The sequence below is a fragment of the Uloborus diversus genome, chromosome 10, assembly GCF_026930045.1.
Source record: "Uloborus diversus isolate 005 chromosome 10, Udiv.v.3.1, whole genome shotgun sequence".
Taxonomy (NCBI): Eukaryota; Metazoa; Arthropoda; class Arachnida; order Araneae; family Uloboridae; genus Uloborus; species Uloborus diversus.
Genome location: NC_072740.1, coordinates 66,782,906 through 66,806,396, shown reverse-complemented (window position 1 = coordinate 66,806,396; position 23,491 = coordinate 66,782,906). Strand labels below are relative to the sequence as shown.

The following is a 23,491-nucleotide window of genomic DNA, read 5'->3' as shown; positions in this document are numbered from 1 at the left end:
GTATGGGAGAATGTACTTACTTTAAATTCAAATAACTAATTAATAAAAATGATTCGCTATGATAGTTTCATGAAGTACCAACAAAAAAGCACATTATTATTATTCATTTCTTTCTTCAATGCACAAACGTAAACTTAAAGTGTCCACTACTGAAGCACTGGGCCACTACTGGTGTTTTACCTTACATTTCTGTTTTGAAGACAGCTGCAGTCCTATTCAATTTTACTTATGTTGGGAAATTATCATATGTGAAAGTACATCTTACGTAGTATTTAAATTCTGCGGTAATTTTTCTTAATCACTCTTAGAAATATTAAGGTTTCAGTCACATAGCTATAAAAAGGATGTTGAATGTTTTATGTAACAAAGATTTTTTCTAAAACCGTTTCTGTTATAAAATAAATGTTCAACCCAAACCCAATGGCAAGACAGCCCATGGGGGCCAAGGCCTGCTGTGCCAATCTCAGTCTTCCTGACCAAGAGCTCTTGGGTTCTATGCAGATGTTCCGGTTAGGTGGTTAGCCTAACGTGGAGTACCCAGAGATTAGCTCCCAAGCACGCTGGCTACTCCTTTTTTCAACCCACTGAAGGGATGAACGGCTAAGTCCGACATGCCCGACCCGAGGATAGAACTTGAAACGCTACCATAAGCCACTCTGCTTTATAAATGTTCAAAATTTATGAAAATTGTCTAAGAAATTAGAAAGAAAATAGGGGAAGAAAAATATTTTGTACTAAAAATCACCCATGGTTAAATTTGTTTGCTTTTTAGTTTAGAGGAAAGTGTCACCAACTTTATACGTTTATTTACAGAAGCGAAGTAGGTTCCATCACAAAAACTGTAGTCTTAACTTCTGTCAACCTTAAACACTTGACAACGATAATTTTTCAGGTCAAAAATTAAATTTAATAAGAAAACCCTCCAACAAATATACAAGCGCTTTTAGGTTTAAGTAAACTAATATGGTTAATGGAAGGTTTCCATTATAATATTTTAACTGCGGTCTTCAAATGTGCGAAAAAGTAGCAACTATTCAACATTTAGTAATGGAAGTTCTACGAAATACAAAAAGGGAACAATCAAGAACATAAAATGAACTGTTTCTAAAAACTTACTCAAACACAAAAAGTAACAACATGCAAATAAGAAGAATACATTAAAAGAAAGTGTTAAAAATACTAAGCATACTAAAAAGGACAAAATAGAAATGAAAATGCGTGGACTTTTTAATTCATAGGCCCTATAAAAATATCTCTTTCAAAACAAGCAGGGGTTTATCTGCAGCCAGTTCTTCCTTATAGCTTGTGATGTATCCAAATTTGGGACACTGCCAGGAGATACACTGTATGTTTGAAAATAAATGATTGTTTAGCTTCCGAGATGTCATTTTTATGACTTCGGATTTTCTTGATTACTGGTATGATACAAACATCCAAGAACCTTTGGTTAAGTGTCCCATTTTCGTGAAATTTAAACCATAATCGTGCTTTTTTTTCTGTATGAGGTGGATGTATCACGGATTATCCTTTATTGCAAGAAATGAAAATTCACACACAAGTAAAGTTGACGTTGCAAAATATGGGGAAGATTAAGTTGCCGAGTTTAACATAAACTATGCTTACATGTATAGTTTTTTTTTTTTTTTTTGGATGCACAAATTTACAATATATGTTCAAAACGAGGGGTCCTAGGGTATAGGTTGACGCATGTTCCTATCGTTTCTTCTTGCCCAATTGTGGTGGCCAAGGGGGGGGGGGGTGCAGTGGGCTGTTTTAGCTAGAGATATTGGGGATTAAGAAGGCTCACAAGCTGCAATGAAATAAGACCTGCGCTTACACTTACAATACTAGCATAAAGCGAATGAAAATTTTTATTTCAAAAATCTAGAAAATCTGCTTATTGTACTAAATTTACTTTTCAGTTCAAGGATAAAAGGAGGAAATTTTGTCACCACCAAAAATATTTAACTAACCTTTTGAAGTTTAAACAACAAACAAAAAACTACAGTTGACATCTCTAACGCGAAAACAAAAGTTTTTACTCACAATAAGAGTAGAAAAGCAACAATTTAGTGTTTTTGCTCAAAATTTTGATATTTTGAGGCCATACTTCTCACATGGGACATTATTTCAGTCGAAAAAAAATACTTCTGCAACATCCATGGGACTAGCTACTATTGGTAGGTTTTGCATTTCGCCCCAGGAGAAAAACTAAGTGCAAAATGAGGCACCCTGGTGTGCTATACTTCTGTAGCTTTGTTTTTTGTTTGTTTGTTTGTTTGTTTGTTTTTTTATAATAATTACTGTTCATTAAAGGGTGGTCTTTTTCTTTCAATTTTAGATTTTTTTACATGTTGCTAAAGATATAATAAAATTATTCCAAACAATTAAAAACATTTATAATCAGTAGAGAAAATGAAACAAAAAAATGCATATAAATAAAATAAAAGAAAATACAGATAGTTATCAAAATAACATAGAAACACCTATGAATAAAAGTTACATTTTTGAATGTTCTTCGTAAGTAATGAAGAACAAAATTAGGTATCTGTTTTTCTTTTTTATAAATAGCAATGTACATATTCTGGTTGTACAGGGTGACCTAATTGAAGTTCTGGAAGACTTGGATTTTTTTCAATAACGTGAAATGTCGGACCTCTCAAACTTTAAAAGAGGCCAAATTGTTGGAGCGCGTCTAACTGGAGCAAGTGCAACTGAAATATCTCAACTTTTTGGTGTTTCTAGAGGTATATCTAGTATCTGAAGTCATGACAGCATACACACAACGCGGTACGACAAGTTCGGCAAAGTAAAATAGTGGACGGAAAGAGAAGCTCAGGGAAAGAAACCCAGGGGTATTGAAGCGGATTGTAATGTATAAAAAGCAAACAACAGCAGCAAAGGTGACCACAGAACTCAATCACCATCTGGATTCACCAGTGTGAGCGATTGCAGTCAGAAGACACCTTTATTTACCGAACATTTACAGCAGAGTAGTCATTCCCAACATATTTGTCACAGAGTGTTTCAATTATTTTGATAACTACCTGTATATTCCATTCATTATTACTCTTTCCTACGCATTTTTTTGAATTTCTTTACTTAAAATATAGTCTATGTCTCTTTTTCTATCGCAATTCAACCTAAAGCGTGACTTCCTAATATGTTTCTGTACTTATAATAAACTTTCAAACCCAGTGTTTATTTAACCATCAAACACAAGCAACATCATGGTTGGTGTTTCCATGATAAATCCAAACTTAGGGATATGCTTTATTTCTTTCTTTTTTTTCCTTATCGGCAATTTATTTTAGATTGGATAATAAACAAGTTATCTTATTATTTAACATTAAACGCTAAGCTACTTTGGTTTTGAATATTTTATAGCTTTTTTTCTTTGAATGAGAAGGTTTTGACGGAGGCGGCAGACGTCATTGTAGCAGAATTTTTTTATAACTTCATGGAATGTTTTTTGAGCTAAATTAAAATTATTTGTGAACATTTTAATTAACGAAACAGAATATATATTTCTATTTCAGAGTGAAAAGGGAAATTTACATATACTTAAAGAGCTTTTTTAAGCTCTATAACACAAACACAGCCGTGCGGGTACGACAAGTTTTAAATAAAACTCAAGGAGTCCTACAAAAATGATAACTTTGACAGTTCTTTTTAAAAAAAAGGAAAATTGTTGATTACTCTCAATATGATGCTGAACGTTTTACATATAAATCATAGAGGTGAAGGTTTGCAAAATTTAAAATCTACAAAATCTCCATATTGTTTTCAAATGGTATCAAAGGTGCATATGACCTTTAATTTAGTATTTTTCGTTTAAAATCTTTTTTCTTTCATTTTTTCTTTAAAATATTTGAATGTATGTAGTCAATTATTTATTTATTTTTATTTATATACAGGTAGTTATCAAAATAGTGGAAACACCTGTGAATAAAAGTGAAATTTTTGTATGCGCTTCGTAAGCAATAAAGAATAAAACTAGATATCTGTTTTTTTTTTTTTTTTCATAAATAGCAATGTATATATTCTGGTAGTATATGGTGGTTTAACGGAAGTTCTGGAAGTTATATGGATTTTTTTCACAAGCGTGAATTGTCCAACCTCTCAAACTTGAAAAGAGGCCAAAATGTTGAAACGCGATAGCTGGAGTAAGTGTATCTGAAACACCTCAATTTTTTGATATTTCTAGAGGTACAGTATCTAAAGTAATGACAGCATACACACAGCGTGATAAGACAAGCTCGGCAAAGCAAAATAGTGGACGGAAAGAGAAGCTCCGAAAAAGAAACCGACGGGTATTGAAGTGGATTGTAATGTCCAAAAAGCGAACAACAGCAACAAAAGTGATCACAGAACTCAATCATCATCTGGATTCACCAGTGTGAGTGATAACAGTTAGAAGGGCACCTTTATAAACAGAACATTTACTACAGAGTAGCGATTCCCAAAATTTTTTTCCAAAAAGTTTTTCCATTATTTTGATAACTACCTGTATACATTGTGGTCCCGAATTCATGGTACAAACTTTAATGGTAGGTACATGACATTGTAACAAGGATTTATTGTATAGGAATGTATAGTCGCAAGTGACGCGGTAAGGCGTCTACAGGGGAAATAAAAGGAAAGAGAAATGGAGTGATCGGTTGGTATCACTGCCGGTAGAGGACAGTAGATCTCTAGCCGCCGTTGAACATGATGCCTCGCAGTGCGCAGTAGGGAAAAGCGCCATTCACAATTGTTCTGCCGTAGTCGATGGGTGACTTTACGTAAGCAGAAAAAGCAGACATGCATTACATGTACGGCCATGCAAATGGTAACGCCAGAGCTGCGTTGCAAATGTATCGCGTGGAGTATCCTAATCGACGAATGCCGGATCATAGAATTTTTCAACGGTTACATCGTCAACTTTGTGAAACAGGTGCGTTCGACGTCAACAGACATGACGCTGGTCGATTAAGAGCTGTACGCACTCCAAGGCTGGAAGAAAGCATCTTGAACATTGTGGCTGATAGACCCGAGTCAAGCACAAGAACTGTTGCGCGTGACGTAGGTGTGAGTCGTCAGACTGTATGCAGAGTGTTAAAGGAAAATCGCTTACACCCCTTCCCTTTTCAGAAAGTACAAGCATTGAATCCGGCAGATTATCCTCTTCGCGTGAACTTCTGCCAGTGCGTGTTGCAGCAATGTGCGTTGCAGCCGGATTTCGTAGATCACGTGCTATTTACAGATGAAGCGACATTTTCACGCGAGGGTGTCTTTAATGCGCACAATTCCCATGTGTAGGCAACCGATAATACACATGCAACGCGCTCACATGCGTTTCAACAACGTTTCATTATTAATGTGTGGGCTGGTATTGTGAACGACTTTTTGATTGGCCCATACTTACTACCCACGCGACTCAGTGGCGGAAGCTATCTTATTTTTCTGCAAGAAGTGTTACCACAACTGCTGCATGATGTTCCGATCGCCATTCGTAACCGCATGTGGTTTCAGCACGATGGGGCGCCAGCACACTTCAGCATTGATGTACGGAATTACCTGAATGCCACGTTTGGTGCTAGATGGATTGGGTGTGGTGGACCAGTCCCTTGGCCACCCCGATCTCCCGATTTCTCGAGCCTCGATTACTTTTTATGGGGACATCTAAAGAGTCTTGTTTATGAGACTCCAGTTGACTCAGATGAGGATCTCGTCGCTCGCATATCTGTAGCTGCTGCAGGTGTGCGTGAAATACCAGGCATCTTTGAATGTGTACGCCAGTCGCTGCACCAACGCTGTCAAGCATGTATCGCTAATGGTGGACGCAATTTTGAACACTTACTGTAAACATGACACTTGTCAACAACGATTTCAATAAAACCTTTGTTTTTCCTTTCGGCCGTTATTTCCCCTGTTGTAGCTGCTGCAGGTGTGCGTGAAATACCAGGCATCTTTGAATGTGTACGCCAATCGCTGCACCAACGCTGTCAAGCATGTATCGCTAATGGTGGACGCAATTTTGAACACTTACTGTAAACATGACACTTTTCAACAACGATTTCAATAAAATCTTTGTTTTTCCTTTCGGCCGTTATTTCCCTGTTTACGCCTAACCACGTCACTTGCAACTATACATTCCTATACAATAAATCCTTGTTACAATGTCCTGTACCTACCATTAAAGTTTGTACCATGAATTCGGGACCACCCTGTATATATATTGGTTGCTGAGGCATGTTAAACTTAACCATATTGTACAGCTTATTTAAAGTCAGGTGAAATTAAAACAATAATAAATAAATAAATAAAATTCAAGTTACACAATTAACATTTAAGTAACATATTTAATAAAATATTACCCTCCTGATATACGATATTGAAATATCCAGCCAACAATCAGCAGCAAGGACCTTGTGGGAAGCAGATAGCCTAGCATTCCCTAGACAGAATCAGCTAACATTTTGATCCTAAAAAAAGGGAAGGTCAAATTTTATCATTTTTATATGAGAAGCACACCACAAACATTTATATATGCAATAAAAACTGCAAAATTTTAGATTGGAAAATGAAGTGTAGCATTTTTTTTTCATTAGTAATTTAAATGTTATTATTATAGACAGCTCGTTATAATAAAAAAAATCTGCTTATCACGAACTTCCTTGTGTCTTACGACTATGATATGTCCTTTTCAAACATTGACTACGAAGTTTGTTTTTGTTGAAAAACGCAAATTTAAAAACTACGATGTTTTCATGGATTTATTTTCTTGCTGGTAAATGTTGGACCCAACATTGTATAAATACATAGTTTTGCCCAAAAATTCAAAGTTTGAGCACATGTGACAACTTTCAGTGTTCTTAAGATCAATTGATTTACTAAAATAAAAATAATTCTAACTTTTCATCGTTCCAAATCCCTTAAGTCAGTCTACGAAAAAATTATTTAATTCAAAAAAGTAATTTCTCTACATTTACGTTATCAGTCTCTTTTAAAAAGCGAACAACTCTCAGTTTTATTTTTTTATTTATTTTTGCATAACCATTTAAAAATCATTTTAAATGAATACATTACACTTAAGTATTGCAATTACCTACCAAACAGATCAGACCGGTAAAGTTTTCCAAACTTTATTAAGGGATTGTTTTCTTTTTAAGAGACTTTACAATTAAAAAAAACTGCTCAAATGTAGGAACTGGTTATTTATGGACTCCATCGTCTTGAAAGTATCGTCCTTTTTTTCGTCTTGCACTCTTATGTTTTTAGCAGAAACCAAGCATTACGTCACAACTTTTTCATCAACTGAGGCATATTTATAACATGTTGAAACCCGATTTTTAGATCTAGATCCACACTGGTCCTGCATCAGATCTACACTAGTTATTACTTTAGATCTACACTAGTTTCTGCTTCAGATCTACACTAGTTTCTGCGTCAGATCAACACTAGTTACTGCTTCAGATCTACACTACTTATTACTGATTTTTAGATAGAGCGCGAGTGACCCGCAGACTAGTCATGAAAGCAGTCTCATCCTCTCCCCTTTACGTCTTTGGTGTAACCTAGTTTGGTCTGTTGCAGTTAATCCGTTTGCATGCTTTGCTCGAGTATGTGTATAATCCGCTTGCAATAATGAGTGAGCATTTTTTAGTTTTTACGTGCATTTTTTGCATACAATGTTTTTGTTTCAGCTATAGTTCAAATGTATGAGAGTGTTATTGATCTTTAAAAGCCATTGCATACACTAGCAATACATTTTAATACCGTACCTATTTTCAAGGTATCACAATACAATCATTTCTATGCAAAATAAAATTTTTATCTAATTTACTCCTCATTTTAAACCTTTCAGCGGGTTATTCGCGCTTTTTGTTATCCGCAGTACTACCAATTTCGATTGTAGGTTACTCGCAGTAGATTTATACTGTCAACGTAAGGGGATATGACTAAATTTCAAGTGGTCATACGCAGATAAAAAGTATTTTCTATAAAAACATTTTTAAACTGTTTATTTGGCAGAAGCTGTATATGGTAGTATTAAAAGAGGCGGTTCGTGAACGTTTTTTCGGTGGTAAGATAATTATACAACGATAGTGGAACTAGTAACAGATGCTGATGTAGATATGCTAACCATAATATTTTGTATATTCCTTTAATGCACTAATATCGTTATACCAACTCTTCCGATAACTGGAAAAAACAAGTTTTAAATCATGTTCTAAAAACTATGCATGGATAAAAACAAAAACGTGCAAACGGGCGAGATGTAGCCCTTCTAAAATTGAGAAGTCACGAAGCATTTAGTATTAGAAATTAGAAAAAAAAAGATATAATTTTAAGACACAATTCTCAATGTGCTGGGTTTTTTTTATGTAAATCAAATCATGTGTAATATTTGTTGAACAAAAATTAGTATGACAAATTAGCATTCCGGCATCTATGGAAATAATTTCATTAAAACTTTACAAACAATCAGAAGTGAATATACATTTAAAAAAGGCAGAAATAAAGGGTACTCACATTGGGATGAGAAATGTTATCACAATAACGTGAAGCATTCTCTACCATTTTCTGATAAGCGAAATTGTGAGAAAATAACCACTAGCGTAAAAAATTATGCTGCTGCAGCTAATAAAAGTATTTGCTGTGTTTTACATTTTCAATATAGTGTTGACAAGTATATTGACATTCACAAACATTAAAATGTTGTTCTTTTAACTGCTGCATTAGAATAATTTGGCAATCCAAGGTAATATTGCTCAATAACAAAAATCATCTGCTCATTTCCAATGATACGATATAAATAGTGATGAGTGGAGAATTATTATGACTTGGCTAAGTCGGTTTTTAAAAACAACGTAAACCAAAATATTTAAGCATTTTTGCTCCATCTGTGGTTCATAAATTTCTCTTAATTCAGAGAACCTACCAAAAAAAAAAGACAAGTTCATTTCATGTAAAACATTTCGTCATTGTCAATGCTCCAAAATCTTTTTTTTTTTTTTCATGATCTTTATCTGGTGCAAAAACACTATTTAAGCCCAGACCTGAGTTTTTTTATCTGGTTTCCTTCATTACATGAGTCGATTTGCTGAAACTACAGATTGATCATAATTGAAAACCTCTGTGCAAGACAACAGTTCTACTCTTTGCCGGTATTTCATACTACATTGATATGTATAAAGAAAAATATTGTATTTCATGATATACAAGAACAAGACATCTCCAAACAACATTCCATGGTATAAGAAAGGAGTTGTAGCTGTCTACATTTCAAGAAAAGAACGATAGAACATCCTAATAAGTCAACATACATGTATTACAGTGAAATTAACGAGTTATTTTTCTTAAATCTGCAGATCTGAATTTTTTCTAATAAAAACCAAATACTATTTCAATTAAGACTGAAAATCCAAAACGAACTTTATTTGAGAATGAACGGAACTACTCCACAACAAAACATTAAATTTTACAAAAGTAACAATGTATTTTAATAAATATGAATTCACTGAGCGAAACTCTCACAAAATAACAAAATATATAAAAACAAAAGTAACACAATGAATTTCAAAAACCGTTTCCATAATTACTGAATTTTTTTCACAGCAGAGCTATCCATTCTTGAAAACATTGGACTTAAACTGCACTGTTATATACATTAAACTAAACTTCCAAATTTGTTTTTATCGAATAATCTTTCTTGAAACTTAAACACGTTTCGTCTACATTTTTCCCTGTGATAGAAATTTTCATGGTCAGAAAATTTGCACCTTTAAACCAAAAAACAAAGTTTTAATAAGTCCAGAAAAAAAATCCTACAATCCATAAAGTTAGGCAGTTATTTTGTTATCATTTAAAAAAACCTTTCATCGAAAAAAATCGTTTTTGAACTTCGTGATTAATGGCCATCGTTCACATTAAAATTTCCTTTGGTACCATAAATATTTATGTTTGGATGGTGGAAACTGGACTCTGCACAATAGGGAACTTTTCTTTAGAGTCTTTTTTATAGGTCTCAAAACGGAAACTCGCTCTATTTTGTTTTCTATTTTTATGTATCAGAGTTCTAAAAAGCACGCTTACAAACTCGCTTCAGTTAAAGACATTGACTTTATATACTTCGAGCTAGATAAGTATCTTAAAAGATCTTCTTACGTTTGAATATAAGAATTTTATCGCCAATTTAGAACGTTAAAAAAGTATTCTTTGATGTATTACGAACTTCGTGTTAATGTGAAATATTTAATCATATCTATAATATATATATGTGTGTTTGTGTGTGTGTGTATGTTTATTTATTTATTTATTTATTTACCTCTTGCTTGTTTGAAGTTTCAGTAATTGCAGTTGGAGCAAATGCTAGTTTTTCCGACTAACAATACAAACAGTTGTTTTCAAGCGTAATTTTTCTTGTACCCAATAAAAGAATACATTCCGTGTAAAAATAAAATAATTTTAAAAGGATATATTTCTTATTTAAACATTTTAACGCATTTAATCTTATTCCTAGGAATCTAAATTTTCGTTCATGTTCAACATTATTTTTTTCATTTTAATCATGATAATTCCAGGTGGCCAAAAACAAAGAAACCTCACATTCGGTGCTTTTCTTTACTACTCATAATAAATAATACACACCTTTTTCTTTCTAATTTGTTTCAAAATAGTCATTCAAATTTTCCCTCATACTTTAATTAATTCTTTTCACTAAAATATTTTACTTTTAAATGAAAAAGACCATCGCTAAAGTAGTTAAGACACTTCGCTCAAAACAAAGGTTGTGATCAACTAGCGCCCAATAAAGCGTGAAAGCTATCGACTATTTTTTTCACATAATCGAAAGAAGAGAGAAAAAAGATGCTTTCATTGTTCCGTAGATTGAGTTTTTCCCCATACTCTCACTATTCGTCAATACTTGGCCGAACTCTGCCTATTCAAAGATTCTCTGCCCCACCCAAGGAATCATCTTAGGATAAGATGGAACGTGCTTGATTTTGCCCTTCTCTGAATGCTGAGGGTAGCATCTTCTTTTCGTAGGTTGGGACACTTCACATATTTCCTTTGATCTTTCTTTCCCCAAACTACTGTCTAGAACTTTCTCTAGATCAAACACAGAAGATTTGGAAACAGTATTTTCGTGAAGTAGGAGTTGGATTCATTTTATAGAATTGATCTGCAAATATCGGTGCAGAATTTCGCGATGTGTCAAGAAGATTAACATTATTAAAGTCATATATTTAACATATAAATAATGTCTTTGATTTAAACAAACTAATAGGAATATTTGGTTACATATTCAGCGCACGGAGATTCATGGCGTTATTGACCCAATTTCATGCTTATCAATGGTTTGCAGAAGAAGTTTATCGCTATCACAGCAAAAAGTTATTATTTTGAAAAATACGTTCTGTATTTCAAAATAAACTGCTAATTATCTGCCATAAGCATTAAACGAGTTAAACCACTCCCATTATAATTCATATCAACTTACTTTTAATCAAGAAAAATTTCAATACACCGAAGTTGTGATACCCTTTCAGACAAACTGATTAATTACATCAGCGGTTATTTTATTCGCGAACAAAATCTAGTCCAAAAAGATGACATGGTGCTGGAATATTCGCCAGCATAAAGCATTATTTTATTAACGTTGCTGCGAACCAAAATACCAACTGGTATTTTGGTTAGCAGCAACGTAGTAAACCGTTGTATAACCAGAAACCGGAAGAGGCTGATTTATAATTAAAATCCTAAACAATCGTTTCTCTAAGTTATTCAATTTCTATATTTTACGCCAGAGATAGCCAGTAAAGATTTATGATTTAACCAAATTGAAAATAAATCAAAATATATGTTTTTAAGTGCCAATAAATGACGTTATACTTATACAGTGTTTCAGTCGAAATGACGCATAAATAAGTTATCGGGGCAAATTATAACATTTTTTCAACGTAAAAATGCTTAAAAATAAAGTAAATTATTCTTAAGGTGTGGGAAGTTTTCTGCTTCATACTGTTAGCATATTTTTCGGTCCAATAATGAAAAACATGCTATTTTTTTTCTCCTGATTAGACCCTGAAAACAAATTTCATAATCTCGCACGTAAATACAATACTGTATTACCTTTTAAATACAGCTCATTCTACGTAGGTCAGAAATTTAGTTGCACTTCTTCGTAAATATGTTCCGTCTAAGATTATTTTGATGACACAGCACTTCAGATATGTCCTTTTATTATGCAACTAGTGATAACCGCACGGCTTTACCCGTAATAGAAAATTAAAAGATCTTTTGGTTCGCCTGTATATTTACAAATAATGTATGATGAATTTTCTCGCCAATTGGCTTGTGCCCATGTTACGGTTCCATGCTATGATAATTTCATAATTTAATCGTCCATTTTATGATAATTTTGCTCGAGAAATGTTCTTAAAATTAGAAAGAAAAATAACCACATCGAGCTTTTGAAAAATCGCTTCGAGGAGCACATCCCCATGCTACAAACTAACTTTGTGCCAAATTTCATGAAAATCGGCCGAACGGTATAGGCGCTATGTGCATCACAGAGATCCTAACAGACAGAGAGAGATCCTAACAGGCAGAGAGAGATCTGGACAGAGAGACTTTCAGCTTTATTATTAGTAAAGACGTAGCGGCTTCCTCGGGGCAAGTTTAGTTTTTCTGATAATTAGTTGCAAACATGTCTCAACAACTGCAAGTAGCGTCCAAATTGGAAATGTGTGCAGTGGTTCGTTCTTGTGAGCAAAAAGATGCAACTGCACTGAGAGAAATGTATGGGCAGTTGCATGAAGTGTATGGTGAAAATGCAATGTTGCGGCAAGCTATCGCGAAATGGAGCAACATGAACGGACGTACAAATATTGAGGACGCTGAGCTTGAGAGAAGACCATCTACTGTGACAATTCATGCGTGGTTTCAACCTTCTTACAGCCCAGACATTTCACCTTGTGACTTTTATGTTTTTGGTCCCATGAAAGATTAACTTTTAAAACGGCAATACCTCTTGGATGATGAGGTTAAAGCTACAACTCAAAGATAGTTATCGGGCATCGGACGATATTTGATAAGAGGCATCGGAAATCTTGTACCAGGAACCGAAAAATGGTTTAAAAAAGGAGGTAACTGTGTTTTAAAAAAAATAATGCACTTTTAAGATACCAATAAAGTTGTTCAAAAAATTTATGTAATGGTTCATTTTCTTGAGCAGCGCAACTTACTTATTGACTGACCCTGCTATAATAACACTTACTTCAGGTCACAAGTCGTAAAGTTATCAACAAGTTAAAAGTACTTGAAATAAGATTTTAGAAGTGTTAAACACAAATTACGTCGGAAGACAATTCGAAGACAGATGAAACTCCATCTTAGGACATTGCATACCTAAAGTTTTGTGTTTTCATTAATAAATGTGGCACAAAGTTTTTTGAAACTTTTTATGAGTAAGGTCCAATATAGATAGCAGTCCAATATAGAAGTTCTTTATCGTTTTCCAAAGTCATTTTTTAAAAAAGAATACATATACCGTAACGCCAATATGGATAACAAACTCATTTAACTTTAAACAATCGCTATGTTTTACATGCCAGCGTGAATAGTGGTAATCATCATTATAAGAGACTTTATAATTATTATTAGAGCAAACTTTCCTAAAATTTGCAAATTAATAATCTTTTTTGAATGCAGAAACCATTAATAAGTCAAACCAAATTGACAGAAATTAATGCAACAGCATGTGCAATAGTTCAAGAAAACTTGCTGTCTACAAGAAAATTCCTCAATGTTTCAACACTTGCATCAATTAAATCGACATCATTATTTCGGAAGAAACTCTCAGTAATTATCCTTAAACGTAATGAATGCACATACGCAAACAATTTCATCAACTTGAACAGTGTCCCATAAATGAATTAAATCTGTCTTCAGTATATTTAGTATGTTTCACTATAATATTTTTTTCCAGAAAATGATGCTAAACTCAAGGAAGGCATTGAAACTAATTTAATTATACACATTTATGTACTGACATTCTTTCATAATTAAAATTGCATGCTATGCTATGTTAGGAATAATTTGTTGCTACTTGCACATGTAATTAGGATGGTGGTTTTATCGATAATTATTTACGAAAATTCTTGGTGTTAGGTAACTTCAATAATCGATGGAACAAAAAGTGCATGAAAGAGCTGCGAAAAACAATGAATGTGTGAAGTTATACACTATATATGATGCTTCTAGTGCTCTAGCTAGATGCTTCTAGTTGTGAAATTTATTTAAGGATGTAATACAGCAAATATTGCATTTAATACCTTTAGTAAAAGATCTTGTTGAAATATTTTAAATGAATATTCAATATTTTTTGAGTGCCAGAATTTACCATTAGATAAACCATAAAGGAATATCGTAGCATAAATAAATCAATAATAATTTAGTACAATATTTGTTTCTTAATTACTCGGTTAATTTCAGTTAATATTTAACAACTGTATTTGAAATTGAAAACAGTACTATTCACTTGCTTACTGGTGCAGAAATAGTTTTTCCTTTGTTTTATAAGTAAAATATTACTTATAAATGTAACATTTCTATGTATCATACATATTAATTTGGAAATTAACTTTCTTCATGCAAAGCAGAAACATCTAGGACCAACACAGCAATTGTAACGAATGTTACTCTACCGATAAATTTAAGAACACTGCAAACTTTAAGCTTAAAAAATAAAACCATAACAAGTAACAAACTTTTTTTTAAATGAAAAAGAAAAAAAATCATTAAGATAACATTTTACTCAACGATATATTTTTTCCATTTCAATTTATATACGAAGGAGTTCCAAAAAGTATGTTTACACACCCAATGAGCAGAAACATTTGTTTAGGAACTACGAAAATATATATAGGGTAGTGAGGGGCACGTTTTCGCGGATTTTAGCGATGAATTTACGAATTTTTATGTTTTAACTTAGGAAATTTTAGACATTGTGGTTTTATGAAGCAGTTAAGGAAGTCAAAACTTGTATATTCAGTTGTTGCTCAGCCCTTATTTTCAACCGTTAAAAAATGACTTTTGATTTTTTGATTTTAAGTTTACGCATCGAGTGACGCACGTTTACGCACATTAAAAGTGATACCAAGGAGCAAGTGAGATAGATATTTCACCAAATTTAAATGTTTTATTTATCTTAAAACACTGTTGAAAATTAAAAACAGAAACTTTTTAGTCATCTTCATCATCACTGTTAGATTTTACCAAGAAAAGTGAAGTATTTTCTTTCGCATACGTGTCATGAGATCCCGTTTGGACATCTAAGACATTGAACTCAGTCTTATCCTTTTTTGAATTGGTTGTGTACTTTCAAACAATAGATGCACACACAATTATCTACTTCGTCATCAGAATCTTTCACTAATTTCCTTTTGAGAGAGTGCACTAACCTTTTCCCTATAGCAGGTTTTGGTTTCATATTTTTTTTTCTTTTCTGTCTTCTAGTTCTGCTTCAATAGAAACTTGCAAATTTTAAAGTAATTTCTCCTTTTTGTTTTGTTCTGCCATTCTATTTTTTTTTTCTTTTTAGTTTTAAATTGCTCTTGTCTGAGCGCTTCTTAAGTCAGAGTATCAGTTAGGATTGCGAGCATCCTTTTTTTTCCTCTCCTAGCTCTAAGTTTTGGTCCTACTTTTTCAAATGGTCCCTTTTGGGGGTGGTCCATATGTTACGAAGTGGAAGGCCTATTGAGAAAAATACTTTGATTATCGATAGGCATTTAAGTCTGCACTTCCAGAGGCGTTAAAAAGCCTGTTATTAAAAAGACGATGTTGGTTTCGGTCCATCAGTCAAGATGGTATGAAATCAGTCTCAGAAAGCACACTGGGCGGCAAAAGAAAAAAAAAAAAACCCTTTTAAAATGCTTATGGACCATTTTGGCTGATTCTTACGTACAATGATCTCCCTAAATCCAAATATGAACACTGCCTCCCCCTATCATGTCCCACTTTTGTAAATAGAGCCTCCCCCTCCTCTTGCTTCAATTTTTGAGTTTCATAGCTATTCTTTTTATTTGTGGGGGAAGAGAGCTTTATATTAACCATTAAAACATTCTCCTGAAGAGATAGAGAGGTGTAAAGTTTAGAAGCATCATTTAGATCAAGTAGGGAAACTCATGAGAGTACTCCCCCCTAAGATATTCAAAAGATCATCAAAACCGATATTTTTACTAGGGTATGTTTTGCCATTTTTCACTTATTTTTCGTCGTAAAACCAGGTTATCAACTTTCTTCTATGAACCCCCATGTCTGATTATTTTTTCTTTGTAAAAATCGTTTTTGAAATATGTTAGAAGCATCGCATGTTGCATAGTCAGAGTCGGTATCTTTAGTGAAAAATAGTGTTTTAACCAGGTCTCGATGGAGAACCTTTTTCATTATTGTGACATCTAACGTGGTTCTGTTAGTGTTTTGAACCTAATGTCTTACGCGATCTTTAAAATAAAGAAAATTTATCTCTGGCTGAATAGTGTATAAACGTCAAGTTGAACAGCATGAAGATTGTTACCCATAGCGAGGCCATCAGTTTCTTGGTAGTTTGTTGGTTTGATGGCCTCGCTATGGGTAACCCCTTGAGCCCTATCCTCAGTGAAATCTGTGTGGATTATTTTTAACAACATTTTTTAAAATTATTTGATTTTCTACTCTGGCTCAGATATGTTGACGACACTTTTATCCCCTTTGGACGGCACAGCTGACACTGTTCCGCATATTATCGATTTAATTGACTCTGTTGATTCTATTATTAAGTTTACTGCTGAAATTCGAAACAATACTTATTTGCCCTTTTTGGATGTGTTAATTTTAAAAAACAATAATGATTTTATACTACTGTTTATCGTAACACATTTGCTGTCTTCCCCCACACTCTCGTTCGTGCCATCCGATGAAGCAAAAAATGTCTGCCTTTTATACATTTGTCAACCGTGCCATAAATATTTGTTCTGATCAGACCCTACTTATTGAAGAATTGAATTTTTTGATGAGTGTGGCTCTTGACAGAGGTTTTCCTCTTCAAATTGTTAACAAGGCTTTTTACGAACTCACAACCCGAAATAAAACCCTCAACAAAACAAGGTTTTCTTCTACAAATTTTGTGATTTTACCGTTTTATTTAAGAATATCCGTTCGCATTTTTAGAATTCTTAGCAAGTTTCATTTTCGCGTAATTTACAGACATATAAATAAACTTTATTTTTCCAAACTGAAGGACCCAATCCAACCAATCGATCAGTGGGGCATCTATCACATTAATTGCCAATGTAAAATTGGATACGGGGGGCAGACAAGGCGATCATATAAGTTTCGTTTAAAGTAACATGAAACCACGTTAAAAACAGGAACTGAGCAAATCTTCGACTGCCAAACATTGTTGGGACACAGGACATCATTTTGTTTTTTCGGAGGCCAAGATTATTTGCAGACCTACAACTGTAAGGGAATTAGATTTTCTGGAAGCCTTTTATGTTCACAAAAAATTAAATAACCTTTGTAATGAGTCTTTTGCTGTTCCGCATATCTCTCCAATCTTAATCGATGGGTTCAAATTTACATATTCTGATGCGTCAAATTTTGCAACAGCACTTGCTGAGATCTACTTGCCCCCCTCCCCCCTTCTGTATTTAAACTCTTCCATGACCTTGTTCCATCCCATTTGCTTGCTTTGCACTGAGGAAGGAGGCTATTGCCGCTGAAACATGTTTGCGTTTTAAACTTTTCAAACTTTTATTTGTGCTTTTAAACGTTGTTTCCTACTTTTATCTAATTCATGCTCAAAGCTCATGCTTTTTAACTTTGACAATTTGCCTTTTATTTACAAACCCTGACTCTAATGACATTTATCAAATAGTATTAACTAAAATCCTCAGACATTCACTTGTATTGGCATAATTCCCTTGTATTGACAAAGCATGTGGCCGAAAAATCATTTAATTGAGATTGTTTTACGACTCAAGTTTTAACCCAAAAGATAATACTACTGTTTAACTATACTGTCGTGGGCAAGTAAACGGCAGTATGAGTTTTCGGGATATTTGAAAAAACACATTTTGGGTTCAATACCTAACAATAGGGAAATGTTGTAAATAGATTTTTTTTCACACTTTTTTCTTCACCAGCATAAAATAAGCAAGCTTGTACAATAAAGCTAATGAACAGAGGATGATAAAAATGCAAAACAAAAATGAAAAGTGAAAAATTCACAGTTACTGTTCTTTACCTGCCCACTGTAGGATATATAGTGATTATTCAAACACACTAGAACATTAACTTTTCACCACAGATGTAAAAATTGATTAAAACAATAAACAGCAAGATGATGGAATAAAAAACTTTTAAAAATATGCAAAAAATTCAGTACAAAATATTATTTAGCCATGGGTAAAGATGTGTCTCTCCTCAGATAACACTGTACATATTAAAACGGAAATTATTTAAGCATCAGTATTTACCAGGTCATATCCTTTTAAAGATTTGCAAACGGCAGTAGTTAAAAATATATGTGACTAATTTCGGCGTTTGTAAAAAAAAAAACATAAAATGTAAAATAACCGAATTTAAAATTAAGTTACGAGTTTTTAATATCCAGAAAAAGCAGGAAATAAACAAAACAATGAAACATCATCATTTGAAAAGAGATGAAATTAAAATTCTCAAAAAGTTTCACCTAAAGACAAACACGTGTTATGTTGTAACATCAACAAAAACAAGTTTTAACAAAAGTGCGGAATGCTTTTACAAAAGCATTATCGAAATCACGACGTAAATGAAACTTTTCTAGTGTGCACGCTTTATCCATTGGATCTATTGTGCATAAACAGAGTGCTTAAATTACTATCGTTGGTTTCTTTAGATTGCTTAAACAAGCTCCTTTTCAGTTAACACAAACTTTACTGATTAAGTTGTGTTTTGTACATTTGTTTGTAACATTAGCATTGGCCCCATTCCTGCAGCATTTATGCTTTGATGAATCCATTAAAGACTTCTTAGCTAGGTGCGCTTCAATTGTATTTGAGTAATAGCATTACGTAATGAGAGGAAACTCATTTTGAAATCCTCAAATGATAGCCTAAGTAAATATAAACTATTAGAACAGAAGTAGACTATTTTCTAAGCAATGTCGTCAGAAAACCGAGTAGCAATACACTGACGGGCAGTGTTGCTTTATTTAGATGCACATATAATCAAAATAGAGATGTGAAATATTAAAAGTACATTGAGTTTTAAGGAAGAGCCTTACTAAGTTCAATAAAGATAACTACATTTAGTTAGGAGTTAATTCACTACTTAATAACAACTTCTTGAGCAAAGTATAGTAGGGTAGACCGGATCACGTTTACGCATGGGGCACGTTTACGCAGTGCCCGTTTTTCAAAACGTATTATAACTCTTACGAGTTTTTGAGCACCAATCGAGCTTCGGTCTAGCATGCAGAAAGGATAATCTGTTTTTTACCAAATTGAGTAAATTTAGAGTTGAACGTTTTGATGCTTATTGTGAATAAATAATGCTTAGTTAAACGAGCTGATGTTTGCATCACATGACTTCCTTTTACTTCAATTTAAAGATAATAGTGCCTCGGAGTGAGCAAAAAAAACATTTTAAATACTTTCATTCCAAGTCTGTTGCGAACCGAAGCAAAGAAAATGTTTTATACAGATACATTTTCCCATTAAGGCAGTTTTAATGTGATTCAATAGTTAACTCTCTAAATATGGCCATATTGAAACCAAATTCAAAAAAAATCGCCAAATTTGTCGCCAAGTTGGCGACAAAACTTGGCGACCAAAAAATTGCCGATGTATCGCCAAGTGTTCGACAAATTATAACACCACTTGAGTTTACATCGAAATTAATAATAATTTCCCCCCAAAAAGGGGCAAAAGACCCCCTTAGGAACATCCGAATGCAACCAAAATTGTAGGTGCACAACTAGGCCCCACTTGGAGTCTACGTACCAAATTTCAACTTTCTAGGGCATACCGTTTTTGAGTGATGCGAGATACATACACACATACACACATACGCACATACATACGTACATACGCACATACATACGTACATACATACGTACATAACAGACGTCACGAGAAAATTCGTTGTAATTAACTCGGGGGTCATTAGAATTGATAGTTCGGGTGTCTGTAGGTTTCTAGGCTTATATCCACGTGTGGTCGGGTCGAAAAGAAAACTCAACATTCATTCGGGGGCGAGAAAAATGGAAATTAAGACCGATTTTTGAGTTAAAATTTTTTCGTGAACACAATACTTCCTTTTTTGTAAAAGGAAGTAAAAAGAACAAATATATAAAACATTGCAAAATTGTATCCTTTTTTTTTCAGAACTGTATTTGTATGAACAGAAATGTAATTAAGTTTTTTTTTTTTTTTTTTTTTTTTTTTTTTTTTTTGCACGTTAAAAATAACTCCAAACTTGGCGACGGGGCAAGTTTACACGTTGACGTAGCAGCACTTTTACGCACGTTCTTACTGCCTCTTACTTCTAAACGTGCACTGACGCTTTTTTTGCTCCGAACTGTCTTAAACTTTTTAGTATTTTCTGGATATTTAGTTTTGAAAATTACCATTTAATTTTTAATTACATCACACATTCGTATCTTATAGCTTGCAATCATATAGTGCTGTCTTAATGCCACTTCAGCTTCAACTTTATACACTATTCAGTCTAATAAATTTAATTTATTTCAGCGATATATGTTCAAAACACTAACAAAACCGCGTTAGGTGTCAAAATAAATATGCGTAAACGTACCCCGTGTTCGGTGCACGTTTAACTTGGCCTCAAAAATAATTTTTTCAACGGTTAAAAACACAAGCTGATGAACAACTGAATATACCAATTCTGTCTCCATTAACTGCTTCATAAAACTGCAATGTCAAAAATTTCCTAAGTTAAAACATAAAAATTAGAAATTTCATTGAAAATCATATAGTGTGTAAAATATTTCACGTTCGATGGATTTTTCAAATATAAATTGGCTTGGATTAAATAAAAAACACTTGATTACATTCTTAAAAAAAACACACATAAGATTTTCAAGTAAGATATAATTTCGAAGATTTTGTTTATGCTGTTTTAAATTTTAATGAAACAGAAATAGTAGATGTGAAGAAAGTATGTTTTCTAACCTTTAATGCATAGTTTCACGTCCATATTTAAAACAGCAACAGTTACCATCATACGTAATCATGTACATCTGATTTCATCTTAAGGGGAGAACATATTTTCTCAAAACCTTAACTCATCAAGAATTCATAATTTAGTGTAGATTGTTAAGTGTGATGGTGGATTGACTGAATAATTAATTATGAAAAATAAAGTTTTCAAGTATGAGTACATTAATGCTCTCAAATTTTCTTGAAACCTTTTGTTTTAAATATGAGTACCCATTTTTTTCAAATAGGATGCTGAATTATTTCATACTCAAAAATAAGTACATAACTCGGTTAATACTCAATTTTAAAATTATTACATGTTCAAAAAGGAGCACAAATACCTTAAAAATGAGTATATGGTGATTTGAGTATTTGTTGAGAATTTGAATGTTTCAAATTTCAATACCACATAGTCGGAGCGATTTTGATCCACGTTCAAATTTGAGTACTTTTTCATCAGTTTTGAAATTAATGAACTTAGAGTGCTGGTGTCCGTTCAATAACGTCGTAAATGTATTTAGACTTATTAAGCACAGATTTATTGATCGAGCTATGATAAAACAATATAAAGTTATTGATTAAATCTGATTGGTTGACAGTTGAGAAGAACTCTCGGTATATCTTTTTAATTTTCGCTTTTTTTTTCAATGCGTAAATCCGAACAATAGAATTTGATGAAATGGTTTTTATGAATGAGTTGATATGAAGAGTTGATACGTCAAAACACATCAAAGATTCAAAAAAAAAAAGTTTTTTTCTAGTCGTAGAAGTGTTTATATACTTTTTTTTTTACTGCCTTAAATACTATGATGATAATATTAATTGCTAGATTTTTCCGTTCCGCATACGGCGGTACGACTTATTTGACGAATATTAATATTTTTTTAGTCTGTTATGTGCACGGCATATACACCGGAACCAATTTTAAAGAATATAAAGTCATAAGATCAGCTATTTTAATGCCTAAAAACATACATGCACAAATAAGTATAAAAGCAAAATCAATGCAGGAAAATAATAATTTATTAATGTGTATGGAGTGATCGCAGTTGTAGAAAAGTATATTATTGCGCATGTAACTTTGTAAACGCGACCTTTGGTATAAAGAGATAGTGAAAATTCCAAATACTAGTGAAACGTATGCATCTTAGTGATTGCCGACTTCAGGCTATGACGTCACTCCCGAATAATACAATTTCATTACTTCCGTCGCATGCTAAAATTTCTCTCTTATTGTTTCAAAATGAAATAAAGTTGCAAAAATGAGCCTTTCTCACATTTAATCCGATACGTTGACGTATTAAAGAAAATCACAACTAAATTTTCCACTTACAATGCTTAAAATAGGTTCCTGTATCTGAATCACTGAAAAAAAAAGCATCAAACTTCATACTGAATAATATTGTTTCCAAAACATCTGAGTGTAAAGGACATCTAGCCGGTAAAAACATGAGGCAAAAAATATATCATTTATAGTTTTTACCAACTAAATTAACAGTAATGATCGGAATACTTATGTTTTAAAGTGTTTATGCTTCCTTTATATTTACTGATTTTCAAACATAACTCTGTCGTTTATGTGTTTACCAACCACCATGGGCAGATAAATGGCAGTATCTACAGAAATGAGTTTTCTAGAGATTTAAAGAAACGCGTTTTGGATTTAATACTAAAAATAGGGAAATATTGGAATCAGACCTTTATTTTTCGCGCTTTTTTTTCAGCGGAAACTAAATTAGCAAACTTGTACATAAAGCTAACTTACAATGGATGACAAAAATGCAAAAAATTGAATATGACAAACTTGCAGTTACCATCCTTTAGCTGCCCACGGCAGAACTAACCTTCAATTAAAAATTAAAATGTATACATTTTTTTAATTCAATATATATATATATATATATATATATATATATATATATATATATATATATATATATATATATATATATATATATATATATACATATATTTTAACATCTGAATAATAAACTATCAGAATACACAACTCTGAAAAGCTCGAAAAACTTTAACTTCTAAATATATTGCAATCAAGCATTTAAATGCACCTGCTATACTAAATAATACTAATATGTCGTAAGTGCCCACTTGGGTTATTAATGTAACCCTGAACCTCACAAATCTCGGAAACATATTAATTTGAAATACTATGAGCGCAATAAAACTCCTAATAAAATGTCAAATTATGATACGTTAATCAGGTCGTTTAGCCACTGACTTAACTTCATGATATTTAT

General features: G+C 32.9%; 1 protein-coding gene across 1 annotated transcript in view; it reads right to left on the bottom strand.

Annotated features, from left to right (window-relative positions):
• Window positions 1–23,491, bottom strand: part of LOC129231417 (gamma-aminobutyric acid receptor alpha-like) — a gene marked incomplete in the record, with an annotated part of 271,263 nt that overhangs the window by 88,264 nt on the left and 159,508 nt on the right. Inside the window, 1 exon segment of the mRNA XM_054865726.1 lies at window positions 6,360–6,467. Coding sequence (XP_054721701.1) covers window positions 6,360–6,436 — 77 coding nt within the window.